The sequence below is a fragment of the Oncorhynchus gorbuscha genome, linkage group LG09 (genome assembly GCF_021184085.1).
Source record: "Oncorhynchus gorbuscha isolate QuinsamMale2020 ecotype Even-year linkage group LG09, OgorEven_v1.0, whole genome shotgun sequence".
Taxonomy (NCBI): domain Eukaryota; kingdom Metazoa; phylum Chordata; class Actinopteri; order Salmoniformes; family Salmonidae; genus Oncorhynchus; species Oncorhynchus gorbuscha.
The window spans coordinates 72,132,851-72,153,921 of record NC_060181.1 but is presented as its reverse complement, the minus strand read 5'-3'; the positions used below and the strand labels follow the sequence as shown (position 1 = coordinate 72,153,921).

The following is a 21,071-nucleotide window of genomic DNA, read 5'->3' as shown; positions in this document are numbered from 1 at the left end:
TACATAAATTGCAACAACAAATCCTGTTAACTTAGCAAATATACAATGAGTGTACAAAACATTAGGAACACCTTCCTAATATTGAGTTGCACCCTATTTTTTTGCCCTCAACAGCCTCAGTTTGTTGTATGAACCACATGGTGTTGAAAGCTTCCTATGTTGACTCAATCACCCACGTGGTTATAACCAATGAGGAGATGGCACGTGGGTACCTGCTTCTATAAACCAATGAGGAGATGGGAGAGGCAGGACTTTCAGCGCGATCTGCGTTAGAAATAGGAGACTGATCATATTCTTTGTTTAATTAGTTAACCTGCATTTCCCCTTAGCAGGGATGTTTTATGTTTCAGTGCAAAACAAGTGTCACCTTTTTTGTCCCCTCAGCAGTTTGCATCCCTGCAATAAGGGATCACAGCTTTCACCTGGATTCCCCTGGTCAGTCTCATGGAAAGAGTATGTGTTGTATACTCAGTGTATTTTACTTGTTTTAGGTGTAGTTTATTTTTTCTCAGTAAAAGGGCTCTTGTCACTTGAATCAACAAAACTATTAAAACAACCAGAATAAATTATGACAAACTTGAATGTTTTTTTCTTTCAATACATCTGTTCATGTCATTATTTGTTCTTCATATACAATACTGTATAATATTGCTGCTCTCTGGGTCCGGGATTCAATCCAATCACACTTTGTCGACATTGTTCCACGCACAATTGACCTAGCGTCGTCCGGGTTAGGGAGGGTTTGGCCGGTAGGGATATCCTTGTCTCATCGCGCAACAGCGACTCCCGTGGCGGGCCGGGCGCAGTGCGCGCTAACCAAGGTTGCCAGGTGCACGGTGTTTCCTCCGACACATTGGTGCGGCTGGCTTCCGGGTTGGATGCGCCCTGTGTTAAGAAGCAGTGCGGCTTGGTTGGGTTGTGTATCGGAGGACGCATGACTTTCAACCTTCGTCTCTCCTGAGCCGTACGGGAGTTGTAGCGATGAGACAAGATAGTAGCTACTAAACAATTGGATACCACAAAATTGGGGAGAAAAAGGGGTCAAATTAAAACAGAAAAAAAAGACATTGTTCCTGCCTTTGTGGAGACCACATTCGCATATGTTGGCTCAATTGGAAATTAGCTTTTAAATGGCACATACTGAAAGCTCAATCCGATTGAATCCGGGCCTAAATCTGTGCTTCTTATTGAAATATTGTGATACGTATAATGTCAACCTCTTAAAATAAGGGTTCTGGAACAACAAACCAATAAAGCTGCTTGACGTTCTTTTTCATGTCTTTATGACAGTTTTGTGGTGGGTTTCCCGCCCCTCACAAATAGTAACAAAATAAGAGACCTGATACATAACCTATTTTACAAGACAAATAGCTAACATGTTGTGGAACCAGTTCACAATTTTGTTTTTATCTGTGGTCATTCATCAGAAGTTCAATAACATCATTCTTTAGTCTTCTGCATAGTTCATTAATATCATACTTGGATATTTCTCCATATAGTTAAGGCAATGGTCTTACTCTGTGCATCCTCAAACTTGACCATTCCCAAGGGAAGTGGGTTAACCTTGGTTGTGGTCATTAGGGCACACAACGGAAATCAAAAAATAGACTTGTCCAATAAAGGCTAAGGGAGTACTTTTACATTTTACCTTGTTTTCTTGCATTTGTGCCAATCTAACACGACCCAGCTCATGATTCAAAGAGGATGTCACTGCCATGCCTCTCACAATTAGACAGCGCTTCTTTCCCAGCCATTGATTGGTTCTATGGGAAAAAGCTATTGATCTTCTTAATGGCGTAATCAAATCTACACCAACTCCTGTTTTAATTATTTTAGTCCGCTCGGTTAGTGTGATAAAAGATTTTAACATTACCTTTGAAGCAAGAGAGTCAGTGAATGACTGAATTGGTGTAGATCTGAGTGTCATACCAGGCTGTCTGGGAGAGCAGTCGCTCTTACTGTGAGTTCTCTGATGCATAGTATATAAAGATAGATCATGCCCTCTTAATAATGCTCAGACATCAGATTTGAATTAAACAAATTAACTATGTGTCTTAGTAAACAGATGAAGGCAGCAAGTACTTCACATGGTGGGGAAAAACGAGCCTTGACAATGTAGTTGTATGCAATAGCTACAAACGGATCTAAGTATCCTTAGAAAGTCCTTGTGTACAGCTATCAGTTCAAATGATCATTAAAAGCTCTTTGGTTCTCATTCATCTTAAAAAAGGCATTTCACCCTGTTCGCTTGTGTGTTGTGGTCTCTAGCCTATATAACAGCATTCACCATTTAGTCAGAGCATCTTGTGGTTAATCAGAATGAAACTCTTAGAAAAATGCAAACCTCTCAGCTCTGCGCTAACTGGTTTAAAGTAGTGCACCACAGTATGTAGGTCATAGGGAGCCATTTAGGATATATTAAGGGGAATGAGAACCACACCACTGTTTGAGGCTACACACTGAGAAGGCAATGGAAACCTCATAGGAAAAAAAAGAATTAATCATCAGTAATAATTATTGTAAAGTAAATTATCTCCAATAGGAGCAAGGACCAATTTAAATAGCTGGTATACCAATGAAGGTTGTCAAAACGTAGTGCTCTCTATACTTTAGCAAATAATAAACATTTGTACGTCCAAAATGGCATCCTATTTCCCTATATAGTGCAGAGCCATAGGAATCTGGTCAAAAGTGGTGCAATCTGTAGGGAATAAGGTTCCATTTTAAGTGCAATTTGCATTTTTCTATCATTAACCCTGTTCTGGAGGCAGCTCTGCAGAGTGGTCACTAGCTGGCACAGCCACAAAGTCATAAAATCTGATTTGAAATCTAATCTTAACCACACTGCTAACCCTTATGCCTAACCCTAACCTAAAATTAAATAATAGCCCATTTATTTCTTTGCAGCTAGCCTATCTAAGTGGAAATAGCTCAGTTCTGCCTCCAGGACAAGATTCATGAAAATAAACGTCAACCTGCATTTAGAACAGATCCATGTGATCATTCATTATAGGATGTATGTACTTCAGATTTGGAAACAAATCTGCTTTTTGAGTTATTGGTAAAATTGACATTTTGCAGTGTGATAGTGAAGTTGGGATAATGATTTGTGGTCTGCTTGTTTGCTCTGTTCCCTGAATCCTGTACACACAACTTTCCAAGGGGCAGAAAGAATATCTCTTCAGTGGCAAAAGTTCATACGTGCATTCATAAGACACTTCATAAAGGTTATATTACAAATCAATCAGGAGACCAGCTCCTTCAAAGGATACAATCTATCATAGAAAAAATATGTTTTCCTCTTTTTCATAGGGTAGAGTGCCTTCAATCTATCATACAAAGATGTCTCTTTTTGGTGATCAAGTCCTCCTTATAATATCTCACTTATCTGCCCAGGGATGAGGGTCCCCTCTGTATCTGTTTCAGGGGCCAGAGGGTCCACATCACAGCCGGTGGAGTCAGGGAAGGTGTCAGAGGGAGGACACTCCTGGCTGTTGTTGACAGCGTCTAACACCTCCTGCTCCATCTCCTCTTCTAGACTTCCAAAGCGCTCCACCACACAGTGGGCTGTGAGCCTGGCCTCTGGGTCATGGTCCCAGCACTCAGTGATGGTGGCACACAGCAGATTCATCCCCTGCAGTTTGGAAGAGCAATACCAGGAAGGTTTGATTATTGACAACCAGCGTTGGGTTCAAGGAAGTAAAAAGAAAATGTATACAGTTGAAGTCGGAAGTTTACATACACCTTAGCCAAATACGTTAACTCCGTTTTTCACAATTCCTGACATTTAATCCTAGTAAGGATTTCCTGTCTTGGGTCAGTTAGGATCACCTCTTTATTTTAAGAATGTGAAATGTCAGAATAATAGTAGAGAATTATTTATTTCAGCTTTTATTTCCTTCACCGCATTCCTAGTGGGTCAGAAGTTTACATACACTCAAAGCATTGCCTTTAAAAAAAAGCATTGCCTTTTAATTGTTTAACAAACATTTTGGGTAGCCTTCCACAAGTTTCCCACAATAAGTTGGGTAAATTTTGGCCCATTCCTCCTGACAGAGCTGGATAACTGAGTCAGGTTTGTAGGCCTCCATGCTCACACACGCTTTGTCAGTTCTGCCCACACATTTTCTATAGGGTTGAGGTCAGGGCTTTGTGATGGCCACTCCAATAACTTGACTTTGTTGTCCTTAACCTCTTGAAGCTAGGGGGCACTATTTTTATGTTTGGAAAAATAACGTTCCCAAAATAAACGGCCTATTTCTCAGGACCATAAGCTAGAGTATGCATATAATTGACAGATTATGATAGAAAACACTAATGTTTCCAAAACTGTCAAAATATTGTCTGTGAGTATAACAGAACTGATATTGCAGGCGAAACCCTGAGGAAAATCCAATCAGGAAGTGCCTCTTATTTTGAAACCCTTCTGTTCCTATGCATGCCTATCCTCCATTTAAAGGGATATCAACCATATTCCTTTTTCTCTGGCTTGCCTAAGGTGCCAGTCTTTAGACATCGTTTCAGGCTTTTATTTTGAAAAATTAGCGTGAAAGATCACATTGCGTAAGTGGATAGGTGGGGACTCTCAGAGTGAGTTTTTGTGCTACAGAGTAAAGCCGCCATTGTTCCTCCCGCTGTTATTGAAAAACCTACACACTCGGTTGATATATTATCGAATATATATTTTAAAAACTACCTGAGGAATGATTATAAAAAAACTTTCCGCCTGCGTTGCCGTGACCGCTCTTTCCTGTGGATTTCTGAACATAATGCGACAAACAAACGTCGGTATTTTGGGTATAAAAGTCATCTTTATGGAACAAAAGAATGGAACAAAAGGAACATTTGTTGTGTAACTGGGAGTCTCGTGAGTGAAAACATCCGAAGATCAAAGGTAAACGGTTCATTTGATTGCTTTTCTGATTTTCGAGACCAAGCTTCCTGATGCTAAGTGTACATAATGCTATGCTATCGATAAATTTACACAAACGCTTGGATTGCTTTCGTTGTGAAGCATAATTTCAAAATCTGAGACGACGGGTGGATTAACAAAAGGCTAAACTGTGTTTTGCAATATTGCACTTGTGATTTCATGAATATGAATATTTTTTAGTAATATTATTTGACTGTTGCACTATGCTATTCAGCGGTTGCTGACGAAAATGATCCCGCGACAGGGATGAGTAGGGTCAAGTTAAGCCATTTTGCCACAACTTTTAAAGTATGCTTGGGGTCATTACCCATTTGGAAGACCCATTTGCAACCAAGCTTTAACTTCCTGACTGATGTCTTGCTTCAATATATCCACATAATTTTCCTCCCTCATGACGCCATCTATTTTGTGAAATGCACCAGTCCCTACTGCAGTAAAGCACCCCCACAATATGATGCTGCCACCCCTGTGCTTCACGGTTGGGATAGTGTTCTTCAGCTTGCAAGCCTCCCCCTTTTTCCTCCAAACATAACGATGGTGATTATGGCCAAATAGTTATTTTTGTTTTATCACTTTTTGGACATTTCTCCAAAAAGTACTATCTTCGTCCCCATGTGCAGTTGCAAACTGTAGTCTGGCTTTTTTATGGCGGTTTTGGAGCAGTGGCTTCTTCCTTGCTGAGCGGCCTTTCAGGTTATGTGGATATCGATACATTTGTACCTGTTTCCTCCAGCATCTTCATAAGGTCCTTTGCTGTTGTTCTGGGATTGATTTGCACTTCTCGCACCAAAGTACGTTAATCTCTAGGAGACAGAACGCGTCTCCTTCCTGAGCGGTATGACGGCCGTGTGGTCCCATGGTGTTTATACTTGCATACTATTGTTTGTACAGATGAACGTGGTACCTTCAGGCATTTGGAAATTGCTCCCAAGGATGAAACAGGTTTGTGGAGGTCTACAATTTATTTTCTGAGGTCTTGGCTGATTTCTTTTGATTTTCCCATGATGTCAATCAGAGGCACTGAGTTTGAAGGTAGGCCTTGAAACACATCCACAGGTACACCTCCAATTGACTCAAATTATGTCAATCAGCCAATCAGAAGCTTCTAAAGCCATGACATCATTTCCTGGAATTTTCCAAGCTGTTTAAAGGCACAGTCAACTTAGTGTATGTAAACTTCGGACCCACTGGACTTGTGATACAGTGCATTAATCTGTCTGTAAACAATTGTTGGAAAAATTACTTGTGTCATGCACAAAGTAGATGTTCTAACCAACTTGCCAAAACTATAGTTTGTTAACAAGAAATTTGTGGAGTGGTTGAAAAACACGTTTTAATGACTCCAACTTAAGTGTATGTTAACTTCCGACTTCAACTGTTTCTACAGTTTTTCGGTTTACTTCCTTTTTTGGCTGGAATGGAATTGACCCCAAACCTGTTCACAACCAGAGCTTTTATTTATGATCGTTATCATAGGTTATCATTCAAACTGGGATTCAATCGGAAACCGTGCTATAACGTGCTTCACATTTAAAGGTAATTTCTAATTGAGCCGACATCTCCAGGCTTGTCCTTGAATGCGATCTCATTGAACATGGTAACATTTCCTTTAAAACCTGCCTTGTCGACTAGAGCAATCTGACTGAATTCTGGCCTGAATTCACTGAGAAGTGCTGACTACCCAGTTCCCTCACCACGCTCTCACACGTACGCACGCCCGCAAACACACAGTTTACCTGATGTGTTGTCCAGCTGGTGGGTATCTCAGGTCTGCCTCTGTCCCTCAGGACCAGGTCCCTCATGCTGTCCACACACGGCTGGTCACACACCTTAGAGCCAAACGGCGGCTCGTAACTCTTAACCTCTATGAAAATACAGGAAACACACTGTAAATCCTTTTTGTTATTTATCATCTATTCTACATTTAGAGACGATGCTAGTTAAGAACATTTACCCCTGACTTGGCCCATAATAGAATAGCTTATTGTACCTCCTATGACTTCACAGCGGGACACCATTTCCCAGAGGACCAGGGCCATGGAGTAGACATCCATCTGTTTAAAGGCCTCCAGATCCTCCAGATTCACTCTGGACTCCAACACCTCAGGGGCCATGTAGCGAGCTGTACCCACCTGGACAACAAGGACAGTGACCGTAGCTTAAACAAATTAACACTACATGAAGGGCCTTCTGATTCATTCTGGTTTTAGCACGGCTTTATAAACAATTTAATTCATATAGCATAGTTTTTATTCAACGGGGCATTCAACCATGACTCTACAATTTAATATGTTATTTTCCATAATTCTCTCAGAGTAGTTATGTCAGAAAGCAGCAGGCATAGGCCTACTGCTTAGTCGCTTTAGCGGAACACTGATACAGGTTCCCTTAGCAACTACTTTGGTCATTTCACCTGTTTCACCTTACCTGGCCACTGTTGGCAAAGTCATCCACGGTGAGGGAGAGGTCCAGTCTCAGAGCCAGACCAAAGTCACAGAGGGCACACTCTCTCCGGCTTTTTACCACGATGTTGCTGCTCTTCAGATCACGGTGGGCCACCGGCACCTTGGGGATCCCACAAGGGGTGGTGTCACTGTGGAGGTGGGCCAATCCTCGAGCCACCGACCCAGCCATAGCACACAGCTCAGCCCAGCTCAACACATGGCCAGCCAGGAAGTCCTAATGAATGAATGACCCATTTAGTGACCCATCCCTCAGGATTATTTGACAACATTTTTATGAAATTGTATGTAAAATAAAATGTACTAGTTATCTCTTCTAGTCTTCTACTGAACCATATAACAACAATATACACTTAATCAACCTAGCAATAAACAAAACAAAGCTAAATCAAACTAACCTGTAGGTTTCCCAGGCCGTGGTAGGCCATGACCAGCCAGTACTGCCTCTGAGGGGAGCCGGAGGGCCCTCGCTCTTCTGCTGTCAGGAATTGAACCACATTTTCATGCTCCAGGTTGGCATCAGAGAAGATGGCCCTCTCGTTGCTCCAGGACACATACTCCACAGACGGGAAGATCTTGAAATCAAATAAACATTTATTCAAAGTATTATATCACATGAAAATGACACAAAACTACAGAACAAATGGAGGGGTGAGAAAAAAGGGAAGAGGGAAAACCATCACCTTCACTGCCACCGTCTCATACTGAGGACCAGCTGCCTGGTGGTGGAGCCTGGCCCGCCACACCTCAGCAAACCTCCCTTTCCCCACCAAGGCTTCTAGCTGGATGGGTAGCTGCTCCGTGCTGTGGTTGAAGTTATGGGCCCGGACGGGAGACATGTCAGATGTAGCGTCGCTATTGATGGCTGACAGCTTGCCATGGCAGTCCTCACCGCCGGTGATGGCCTCCCCACTGAGTCCCTCTGGGATGTCCAAGGCCTGGTCAATTAATGAATTAGATTTTTAGTTAAGTATCAAGTGGCCTTTAGCTGCCCATCCCATATAGGATTACTTTACACCTTTTCACAAACAGTAATGTACAGTAGCTACATGACAATAAATGAAAAGCTTCCAGTTGGTTATGGCGGTGTCCCAAATGGCACCCTACTATTCCCTATATAGTGCATTACTTTTTACCAGGGACCTATGGGCTCTGGTCAAAAGTTGTGCACTATGTTGTAGGGAATAGGGTGCCATTTGGGTCACAAAGTATATTTTTCCATACCTGGTAGATCCACCTACCTGGTAGTGTGTGCGTTTGGGAGCCCAGTCTTTGGGCTGCTTGCCGGGCTGTCTGGTACGGTACAGGTAGAAAGCCATGGTAGCGATGATAGCCACTAAACAGGGAGGGACCAGGCTGATCACCACCACTGGAATCACATCTTTACTCTTGAGCTTGGAAAAATCTGAGGACACAGTTAAAAACAATGTGAAGACAACATGGAATCGGATCATGGGTTAGTATACATTACTAGTACATTTTGGAATTACATTATAAATGCCTATTTTTCCTCAAGTTGCATTTTTTATTAATATACAATTGTAAATTAATATTTTCAAATAAAATGTTCTGGTTGCACCATGTACTGCCTGGTTCCAGAATAAAATAAGTGGTTACCATTGGAGCCCTTGTCGAATATAAGCTTATCGTTGCACTCGTGTTCTCCCAGGCAGCCACAAACGAACAGGACCCCGTCCTCAGAGGGCTGAGGAGCCATCACACACTCGTTGGAGGAGTAGTTTGACAACATGATATTCTCCAGTGGCTGCTGGGGCTGGTGGCATAATGTCTTCACACTCATACTCTCATTGTCCTTCCGCCTGGGACACAGATGAAGACACTAACAGATGTTAAAGCTGTACACGCAGTCATACACTCACATGCACAGATCAATTATAAAGTTACTTATCAAACTAGTAAACTGAATTTAGTTAGGCATTTTACAATAGGAAAATGTCTCTGGGAAAACCTATAGTTGACTTTTGACTTTGTGGTTTTGTTTGGATTGGTTATGTACAGTGGGGAGAACAAGTATTTGATAACCTACAAAATCGGCAGTGTTTCCTACTTACAAAGCATGTAGAGGTCTGTAATTCTTTTCATATGTACACTTCAACTGTGAGAGGTGGAATCTAAAACAAAAATCCAGAAAATCACATTGTATGATTTTTAAGTAATTAATTTGCATTTTATTGCACCTCTCCACAATGGCCAAGACCAGAGAGCTGTGTAAGGACATCAGGGATAAAATTGTAGACTTGCACAAGGCTGGGATGGGCTACAGGACAATAGGCAAGCAGCTTGGTGAGAAGGCAACTGTTGACGCAATTATTAGAAAATGGAAGAAGTTCAAGATGACGGTCAATCACCCTCGGTCTGGGGCTCCATGCAAGATCTCACCTCGTAGGGCATCAATGATCATGAGGAAGGTGAGGGACCAGACCAGAACTACACGGCAGGACCTGGTCAATGACCTGAAGAAAGCTGGGACCACAGTCTCAAAGAAAACCATTAGTAACACACTACGCCGTCATGGATTCAAATCCTGCAGCGCACGCAAGGTCCCCCTGCTCAAGCCAGCGCATGTCCAGGCCCGTCTGAAGTTTGCCAATGGATGATCCAGAGGAGGAATGGGAGAAGGTCATGTTGTCTGATGAGACAAAAATAGAGCTTTTTGGTCCAAACTCCACTCGCCGTGTTTGGAGGAAGAAGAAGGATGAGTACAACCCCAAGAACACCATCCCAACCGTGAAGCATGGAGGTGGAAACATCATTCTTTGGGAATGCTTTTCTGCAAAGGGGACAGGACGACTGCACCGTATTGAGGGGAGGATGGATGGGGCCATGATTTGCGAGATCTTGGCCAACAACCTCCTTTCCTTAGTAAGAGCATTGAAGATGGGTCGTGGCTGGGTCTTCCAGCATGACAACGACCCGAAACACACAGCCAGGGCAACTAAGGAGTGGCTCCGTGAGAAGCATCTCAAGGTCCTGGAGTGGCCTAGACAGTCTCCAGACCTAAACCCAATAGAACATCTTTGGAGGGAGCTGAAAGTCCGTATTGCTCAGCGACAGCCCCGAAACCTGAAGGATCTGGAGAATGTCTGTATGGAGGAGTGGGCCAAAATCCATGCTGCAGTGTGTGCAAACCTGGTCAAGAACAACAGGAAATGTATGATCTCTGTAATTGAAAACAAAGGTTTCTGTACCAAATATTAAGTTCTGCTTTTCTGATGTATCAAATACTTATGTCATGCAATAAAATGCAAATTGATTACTTAAAAATCATACAATGTGATTTTCTGGATTTTTGTTTTAGATTCCCGTCTCTCACAGTTGAAGTGTACCTATGATAAAAATTACAGACCTCTACATGCGTTGTAAGTAGGAAAACCTGCAAAATCGGCAGTGTATCAAATACTTGTTCTCCCCACTGTATGTATTTGCGTGGATTGGAAGTTTTTATTTTACAAATGGTCAATCCGATCTGCCTTTGTATCCTGCCAACAACAACACCAGACTTAATAACACTAGTCTCTTTCAATTTGCATGTGTCCCAAATTACATGCCCATAGTGCTCTGGTCAAAAGTAGTGCACTATATAGGGGTGCCATTTGGGACATTATCTCTGTCATTCAGAAGTCAGCAGATAGTTTCTCCCCTCGTAGGAAGTCTAAGATCAATAATGTGTACCAAACGGCACACTATTCCCTATAAAGTGCACTACTTTTGACCGGGATCAAAGAACCTTTCTTTATTACTGTAGAGCAGGGATCGGCAAATTTTATGGGGGTGGGGGCCACAAAAAATCTGACCTCATCATAATATATGCCATTTAGCAGACGCTTTTATCCAAAGCGACTTACAGTCATGTGTGCATACATTCTACGTATGGGTGGTCCCGGGGATCGAACCCACTACCCTGGCGTTACAAGCGCCATGCTCTACCAACTGAGCTACAGAAGGACCACAGTCACAGTTCTGCATTCTGACATCCATACCCAAACATGCAGTCAGGGCCGGACCTAGCCTTTTTGGGGCCCTAAGTTAAATTGTAAAAGGGTGCCCTCCCTGCTGTAGAGGTTTGACCACTAGGGCCCAGCATACCAGACGGTGAGCAACATTCAAATAAAGCCAAAATGAACTTTGTCCTCCTCATCGCAAACACTCCACTCACCATCATTTGTTATCAGTATCATTCATTAAAGAAACACATCCTACAGTTCCATTAATGTTTATGAGCAACATTTGTTTTGTCTGGGATACACAGACAAACATATGGATCAGCTATATATCCTGTTTACTGAGAGTTCAATAATTGTCATGATGAGGATAATTATTAAAGTAGAGGAGCATAACAGTCCAGTAAGGGAGTATATTGGGAAATATAGCTTGTCAAAATATATTTTATAGAATGGGAAGCTATCAGCTAAACCAGATCAATATTACTAGTTGTATGTACTGTACAAGTCAAACATTTTGACACACCTACTCATTCAAGGGATTTTCTTTATTTTTACTATTTTCTACATTGTAGAACAATAGTGAAGACATCAACACTTTGAAATAATACACATGGAATCATGTAGTAACCAAAAAAAGTGTTGAACAAATCAAAATATTTTTTATATTTGAGATTCTTCAAAGTAGCCACCCTTTGCCTTGATGACAGCTTTGCACACTCTTGGCATTCTCTCAACCAGATTCATGAGGAATGCTTTTCCCACATATGCTGAGCACTTGTTGGCTGCTTTTCCTTCACTCTGCGGTCCAACTTCAAAATATCTTTAATGTTTTTAATGTGAGAGTGAGAGCTCTGGTGCAAAAGACTCATTTATTATACTGTATATGGCAAATAAACTTTAACTTGGGAGATAGTCCTTTGATGAAAAACGTCACACTTACCATATTGCAATGCAAATCTCTTCACTCAGAGTACAGAAGGAGGAGAGGGAGCAGTTGGTATAACACACACTGTCCTCACAGATAGGGCTGGAGTAGTCACACCACTTACACAGGTTGGTCTTGATGTGTGTGAAGGAGAGGATAGGAAGACCTGTGGAATACACACACACAAACACTAATCAGAACAAATCACTTCTGGCTTTGAATAAAATGACTGGCACAAAACAGAACTATAGACTAGGCTTGATTCAATGCGTATTTCCAAAGTTCAGGATTATAGTGCGATTGAAATTTAAAGGTAATTTACGATTGAGCCGACATAATGCAGCATTTACCGTGAATGCAGTCTCTGCTGACACGGAAACATTGCCTTTAAATTTCAATCACGCTGGAGCAAAGATCTTCAGCATTACGGAATGAATATGGCTCTTAGGACACCAATCTGACAAAGGTTCTGCTGTTTAGAGCGCACCCTCTTTATTGTGATAAGCTACATTAGATAGATTGCAGACTCAGTTCTGGTTCATCTAGTGAAGGGGAGGTGTGCATCAAAAATGCTTAAAGCCAAGGACAGGGATAGGATATCCATTATGTATGAAGGTCTGCTGTAACGCTCGTCGTTGGGAGAGAGAGAGGAGGACCAAGGTGCAGCGTGGTAAGTATTCATATTCTCTTAATGAAAACGAACACTCGAACAAAAACAACAAAACACGAGAACGAAATGAAAACAGTCTTGAACGGTGAAATACAAACACAGAACAGAAAATAAACACCCACGAAACACAGGTGGAAAAAGGCTACCTAAGTATGATTCTCAATCAGAGACAACTAACGACACCTGCCTCTGATTGAGAACCATACCAGGCCAAACTCAAAACACAACATAGAAAAATGAACATAGACAACCCACCCAACTCACACCCTGACCATACTAAAACAAAGACATTAAAAAAGAACTAAGGTCAGAACATGACATCTGCAGACATTGGCTGAGAGAAATTTATGATAAAAAGATTGTGGGGTCTGTTTTGTTAGACTTCAGTGCGGCCTTCGACATTATCAATCATAGTCTGATGCTGGCAAAACTTATGTCGTATGGCTTTACACCCCCTGCTATATTGTGGATAAAGACTTACCTGTCTAGCAGAACACAGAGGGTGTTCTTGGAAGCCATCTCGAACATAATCCAGTTAGAATCAGGAATTCCCCAAGGCAGCTGTCTAGGCCCATTACTTTTAAAAATCTTTACTAATGAATTGCCACTGGCTCTGAGGAAAGCCAGAGTGTATGTATGTGGATGACTCAACACTATACATGTCAGCTGCTACAGTGACTGAAATGACTGCAACACTTAACAAAGAGTTTCAGTTAGTTTCAGAGGGGTGGCAAGGAATAAACTAGTCCTAAATATTTCTTAAACTAAAAGCATTGTATTTGGGACAAATCATTCACTAACCCCTAAACCTCAACTAAATATTGTAAAAAATCATGTGGATATTGAGCAAGTTGAGGTGACTAAAACTGCTTGGAGTTACCCTGGATTGTAAACTGTCATGGTCTAAATGTATTGATACAACAGTAGCTAAAATGGGGAGAAGTACGTCTATGATAAAGTGCTGCTCTACCTTCTTGACAGCACTGTCAACAAGGCACTACTACTGTTTAGTCGTGTGGTCAGGTGCCACAAAAAAGGACGTAGGAAAATATCAATTGTTTCAGAACAGGGCAGCACGGCTGGTCTTTGGATGTACATAGAGAGCTAATATTAATAATATGCATGTCAATCTCTCCTTGCTCAAAGTGGAGGAGAGATTGACTTCATCACGGCTTGTATTTATGAGAGGTATTGACATGTTGAATGCACCGAGATGTCTGTTTGAACTACTGGCGCACATCTCAGACACTCATGCATACCCCACAAGACATGCCACAAGAGGTCTCATCACAGTCCAGTTATGGAACAGCGGGGACTGTGAAGCAACACAAACATAGGCGCACACACACACACATCATAGCATACGCACTATACACACACACGTACATATGGATTTTGTACTGTATATATGTGGAGTAGGGGCCTGAAGGCACACAGCCTGGATGGATTGTAATGTTTTTAAAATTGTATACACCGCCTTAATTTTTTCTGGACCCCAGGAAGAGTAGCTGCTGCCTTGGCACCAGCTAATGGGGATCCATAATAAATACAAATACAAATACATTGAGTTTGTTTTACTCAATGACCGTACTTTGAGGCAGCTTCCAAACCACATGCAATGCATTGTTCAAATCCCACCAGCAGTAGGCCTACCAAGAACAGCTGGAAGCTGAAGCTTCGGTAGATACTGGTTACTACACTGAACAAAAATATTAAACGCAACATGTAACAATTTCAAAGATTTTACTGAGTTACACTTCATATAAGGAAATCAGTCAATTTTAATAAAATCATTAGGCCCTAACCTACGGATTTCACATGACTAGGAATACAGATATGCATCGGTTGGCCACAGATACCTTAAAAACCTCATAAGAATCCAACCCTTTTTTAAATGTTCACCTAAAATGACATACCCAAATCTAACTGCCTGTAGCTCAGGACCTGAAGCAAGGATATGCATATTCTTGATACCATTTAAAAGGCAACACTTAGACGTTTGTGGAAATGTGAAATTAATGTAGGAGAATAAAACACATTAGATCTGGTAAAAGATAATACACTATACCATCATCTTTGAAATGCAAGAAAAAGGCTATAATTTATTATTCCAGCCCAGGCGCAATTTATATTTTGGCCACTTGATGGCCCTTTGTGCAAAGTTTTAGACTGATCCAATGAACCATTGCATACACTGCAAAATGTGCCTAATTGGTTTATTAATACCTTTTCAAGTTAATAATTGTGCACTTTCCTCAAATAATAGCATGGTATTCTTTCACTGTAATAGCTATGGTAAATTGGACAGTGCAGTTAGATTAATAAGAATTTAAGCTTTCTGCCCATATCAGATATGTTTATGTCCTGGGAAATGTTTTTGTTACTTACAACCTCATGCTAATCACATTAGCCTATGTTAGCTCAACTGTCCCGCCGGGGGGACACCGATCCCGGTATTGGCGGGAACTGGAACACGCTGTCGTACATGTCGATCCAGAGCATGCCAAACTTGCTCAATGGGTGACATGTCTGAGTATGCAGCCCATAGAACTGGGAAATGTCCAGGAATTGTGTACAGATCCTTGCAATATGGGGCCGTGCATTATAATGCTGAAACATGAGGTGATGGCGGTGGATGAATGGCACGACAGGATTTCATCACATTATCTCTGTGCATTCAAATTTCCATCGATAAAATGCTATTTTTTGTTGTTGTCTGTAGCTTATTCCTGCACATACAACAACCCCACCAGCAAACCTCTCGCCCACACTATGCCATGCACGCTGTCTGCCATCTGCCCGGTACAGTTGAAACTTCTCCAGCGTACCAGTGGCCATCGAAGTTGAGCATTTTCCCACTGAAGTCGGTTACAACAACAAACTGCAGTCAGGTCAATATCCTGGTGAGGATGACGAGCATGCAGATGAGCTTCCCTGAGATGGTTTCTGACAGTTTGTGTAAACCCACAGTTTCATCAACTTTCCGGGTGGCTGGTCTCAGACGATCCCGCGGCTGAAGAAGCCAGATGTTGACGTCCTGGGCTGGCGTGGTTACACATGGTCTGCGGTTGTGAGGCCGGTTGGATGTACTGCCAAATTCTCTAAAACGACGTTGGAGACGGCTTATGGTAGAGAAATGAACATTCAGTTCTCTAGCAACTGCTCTGGTGGACATTCCTGCAGTCAGCATGCCATTTGCATGCTCCCTCAAAACTTGTATTGTCATCAGCACAATGTGCACCTGTTTAATCAGTTTCTTGATATGCCACACCTGTCAGGTGGATGGATTATCTTGGCAAAGGAGAAATGCTCACTAAGAGGGATGTAAACAAATTTGTGCACAACATTTCAGAAAAACAAGCTTTTTGTGCTATTTCAGCACATGAAACCAACACTTTACATGTTGTGTTTATATTTTTTCTCAGTATAGTAGTTATTCAACATAGTCATTGCAATATTTTCTATATTGTATTGTATGGCCAACACAAGTTGTATTTGTAATATATTTTGAAAATATTTTCAAATTAATGTATGATTGAAAAATTGAACACAGCGAATATGTATTTGACCCAGGTTTGATTGAATGGGGGGGGGCTGTGCTGCATTGGTTTGACACAGGCTCTAGAAAGCATTACGAGCGTTCCTTCCCACGCATCTTGTATCTGCCGTCCCCTCCTTGTGCTGTGTTGCCACATCACAACAATATTAATGGCTGATTAAAGCCAGATGAGGGATTTTTTCACTCCCAGGGGGATGGTGATCTAACAAAACTACGCAAACATTAAAAGAAGCTGTACACATATTTCACGAAGGCTTCCAGATGTTGGCCAATGCCAACCAACAAAATATATATACACATACACACACACAAGAAAAAAGACAAAGGAGAAAGGGTGAAGAAAAAAGGAAAGAAAAACTAAAAGGCTGGCTAAGCAAAAACTTTCAACGTAAACTTTCAACTAATTAAAATCAGCAGTGACTGCTCCAGAAATAAATTGAAGCCAGAAGTTTCGGTGTGAGCCAAGTTTGAAGCTCAGCCCCTTTGTGTCTTTTTTTTGTGTGTGTGTCTTATGGGAAATCCAACTGCTCTGCTGTGTGCTTACAGCCGGGAGGCCCAGGGATGTTGGCTGCATTTATTTGCCTTTCAGTTTCAGCCTCGGGTCTCAACTAACTCTCCCTGGTTCCCTATCAGTTTACCCATAAAAATAGAATGACTAGAATTGGCATATAAATGAAAGTCAATCGGTTTGTAATGGGTGGATCTGTGACTCTTTCTATGAGTATACATATACAAATAAACACAGACACAGCGGGAGAGCTGAACGTTTGATGGTCCTAAAAATATCAACTAGATACTAACTTATCAGTTCCGTAAAAATGTGACCCCTAGAGAGTCAAATGTTTTCTGAATATTGTCTTGATCTCTCTTGTAGAAGACCAGACAACACCAAAACATACAATAGTTTGCCTGTTATGGGTAAATAAGAAAAACAAAACTCACAAATAATGAATTATTCCAATCTACACTCTTGTTTATTTAGTCCCCTTTTCCAGAGAAAACATATTGATGTCATCCTATAGTCCACGTTTGTGCAATGTTCACTTGACCATGCAACAAATCTTGCTTCAAAACAGTCAGCCTTTGGTTTTATAAGTGACAGAATCTCAGCTGACCCCCACCAAGCGTAGTAACCAAACCAGGCCACTAGTTGGCCCATTCTACACCAACCAATCTCCCCATTATTGATGCAGCATGCTGAAATGTTTCTCCACAGGACTCAAAAGGAAAGTATTTCCTGATTAAATAGACAAGAACACAATTAAATTACCCAGGTGTAATGAACGTACGTCCTTTTGAGGGACGCCGCCTAGTCTCAAACAATAAATAACATTTACGCAGCCAGGTACTGTAGTTCTAACAATTATGTGATTTAGTCCAGTCTTAAAACTGGACCTTAATAAGCACAACACAATACATTTGTCAATATCCATAACATCAAAATAAAAACACATGAGAGAGATATGAAAATTGCATTAGATACATTTCTCTGATCTACAAGTCCAAGTGAAGCATCTTATTGTAGTCATCTTATTGTACACTCTTAGAAAAAAAATATTATATATATAATCTAAAAGGGTTCTTCGGCTGTCTCCATAGGTGGACCATTTGAAGAACACTTTTTGGTTCCATGTAGAGCGCATTCTACAGACAGATCTACCTGGAACCCAAAAGGGTTCTGCCTGGAACCAAAAAGAGTTCTACCTGGAACCAGAAAGGGTTATCCTATGGGGACAGCTGAAGAATCATTTTGGAACCATTTTCTCGAAGCCAAAGGATCTGAATAAGAAGCTAAATCTATAAGAAGGTTTTCCCAAGCCGGAGGTCATATAAGGGTCATAGTATTCACTGTTGTCATTTTTAAAAGGACCGTTATCTCATACCCAGCAATGAAAAGTGTTGTCCCAAATGGCACCTTAATCCCTATATAGTGCAGTGTGCACTACTTTTGGCATAGGGCTCTGGTCAAAAGTTGTTCATTATGTAGGGAATAGGGTGACATTTGGGATGCAAACAGGGGCTAAAAGAACACACAGGAGTCTGTATGTGTCCCCAGTGGCCATCACAAGCTGGGCACAGAGAGAAGGAGGAGGGGGTGGAGAATAAAGGGGATTTCTACATCTTATTTTTGCCTGCTTAGGTCATCACAATCTTGTCATTATGGGCTGATGTGGGATGATGGAAGGTCAGGCTAGAGAACACAACACAAAGCTCATCATGTCACAGCACTCATTGTGCTCTGTGCTACTTCGCTCCCTCAATATCACTGAATATCATCAGCAAGCAGTAAGTATGCAACTTGTTATGTCCCCAAGAGTGCACACACTGAACATAGGTAATGTGAGAAGTTAAAAACATACACAATTCAAAAGAAGAATTGCTCAACTATTACTAAGTTCTATAGTGGGAATGTCAATGAGTTATAAATTGGTGCTATAGCCGAGATTCATTTTCTTCATAACATATGAGAAGTTCACCATTACCTCTTTAGTACTTACATGACCTCTGTACTCCTCCTCAACCTACAGTTTATCTATGTATTGTGTCACTTTGCCTCCTCAAAATAACTTGTAAGTATCAAGTATGCAACTTTGTAAGTCCTCTAGAGCACACACTGGGGCAGCAGGTAGGCTAGTAGTTAGAGCGTTGGACTAGTAACCGAAAGGTTGCAAGATTGAATCCCTAACCAATTAAAAATCTGTCCCTGAACAAGGCAGTTAACCCACTGTTCCTAGGCCATCGTTGAAAATAAGAATTTGTTCTTCACTGACTTGCCTAGTTAAATAAAATGGGTGAAGTTTCTCTACTTCTTGGTATACAGTTTCTACATGAGCTCCGAACTCCTCAATCTATGCTTCAATCTTGTATTCCCTGAGGAGAAGTGCCCCTGTTTGCATGCAACAGGGATAATTGAGCCTCAGAATCGATTTCCTGTTTGGAACTTTCCATTACAGATGGCAGCAGTAAAAAAATGTATGTGGTCACATTGCATCAAAGTTCTATTACATCGTTTCATCATCACAACTACTGACACTCTTGTTCTAATTAACTAGTTAATTTATTTTGATTCAAAGTTATGATCAAGCCCTGTTTGAGCAAAATGTTTCATGTTTTTTATGTAATTAAATACAATAACCCTAATGTTTGTATGTTGTTGCTTTAGCTTATCGACTTCATATTCAAATCATTTCAGAAATTGTGGGAAATTGTTTGAGACAAATGTTAAGAGTTAAGTTTACTTCAGATTCCCTAAATAGTGGCACCACTGAACATGAGAGTAAACAATCAAGTGAAATTCTATTCTAAACATTCAAAATATGCTGATAATAAATAACAGGCATAGCTAAAGAACTGTTAAGTGTCAGAAATATGTTTTTCACCAGATTGGATGACTTGGATCGTTCAGTCATTCCCATTTTATTATGTGCCTTCAGAGGTTCTTAGGTATCTTCCTACTATTGACTGAGTTTAGGTGACTGTCACGACATCATTTAGTTGGACAGTACCTAGGTAGAGCACATACAAATTATATGTTACATGGGGTAAAACTACTGGTTTAATAAAGCTACACTGAATACATGTTTTAATTCAAACAAATCCACAGAAGATAAGAAAGAAAGAAATTATCGTTATTTACTTATTTTTGCATTAGGCTATTCCATCACATATATGATATTGAGAAAATTACCCCGAAGTCACTTTTCCACTGAAGAAAGGGCAGGAAAACGAAAAGTCGCATTTCATAAATATACGTTTTGAGCATCTGTTTTACACGACCAGAACCTCCCTTGAATAAACATTTGATCCCCCTCCCCCTTCACAACTTCACCAGATTGAAGAAACAATGGACACGGAACACTTAAAAGTGAATACGGAGTGAGTAAGCGAATAAAAAATACTTACAGAAAGACAGAAGAACAATATTCACTGCCGAGAATCTCCAGCACCCCATAATATTGTCATTAAAAAAATAACCTGATTAAAACGTCGTGGTCGCACTGTATTTGTCTATGTATTTGGGAACGTGAGTAAGTAAGAGTAAGATAGACGTTCATTTAGCTTATTGAAGTCGTATTCAGTGAAACAACTGGTTGGGCTCGGGGCTTTTGGCTGGAGTTCCGTGTAGGCGGATCCAGATGTTTTTCATCCAGCTGTGTTAAGGGACCCGCCCAGGAACTGGACTTCATTAATCGGATCCTAAACCCAGTAGAATTTGGGTTGACACGGGACGTGTAGTAGGATCATAGTAGGTTATATGAAATAATACTAATAACACTAATAATTATTAATATTATTATTATTACAGCTCAGAATAGGCCTAAGCATTTGTGAAAATGGAGGGTCTAATTGTCTCCAATTGTAGGCTATAGCCTAGTAGGCCTATTTATATCTGCCAAGTGCGAGTTGTGCTGTGTGTGGTTTATTGTGTATTTATTATCTTATTGCATGCCACAACCGACATTTCTTCCAGGAAAAAGTTATTTTATTCCATTCACTTTGAGCTAGCAATAACAGCCTATTTTACACTTCCACTGTGCGTTATAATGCAACATATTG

The 21,071-nt window shown here is 41.0% G+C and overlaps 1 protein-coding gene across 1 annotated transcript; it reads right to left on the bottom strand.

Annotated features, from left to right (window-relative positions):
• Positions 1 to 1,266: 1,266 nt before the first annotated feature.
• On the bottom strand, positions 1,267 to 20,618 carry tgfbr2l (transforming growth factor beta receptor-like). The gene is made up of 10 exons (XM_046363331.1): positions 20,418 to 20,618; positions 12,301 to 12,451; positions 9,013 to 9,215; positions 8,637 to 8,800; positions 8,079 to 8,333; positions 7,794 to 7,970; positions 7,361 to 7,612; positions 6,924 to 7,065; positions 6,670 to 6,797; positions 1,267 to 3,634 (listed from the first exon to the last, which is right to left on the bottom strand). The coding sequence occupies exons 1-10, from the start codon at positions 20,464 to 20,466 to the stop codon at positions 3,371 to 3,373; spliced, it is 1,785 nt and encodes a 594-aa protein (XP_046219287.1). The 5' UTR covers positions 20,467 to 20,618; the 3' UTR covers positions 1,267 to 3,370.
• Positions 20,619 to 21,071: the final 453 nt, after the last annotated feature.

Excerpts from the sequence above, each read along its gene's own strand:
- tgfbr2l (XM_046363331.1), bottom strand. The coding sequence starts at position 20,466 with ATGGGGTGCTGGAGATTCTCGGCAGTGAATATTGTTCTTCTGTCTTTC. Across the intron at positions 6,798-6,923 it reads CCGCTGTGAAGTCATAGGAG|AGGTTAAGAGTTACGAGCCG; the intron begins GTACAATAAGCT and ends GTATTTTCATAG. Across the intron at positions 3,635-6,669 it reads CCAGCTGGACAACACATCAG|GGGATGAATCTGCTGTGTGC; the intron begins GTAAACTGTGTG and ends TCCAAACTGCAG.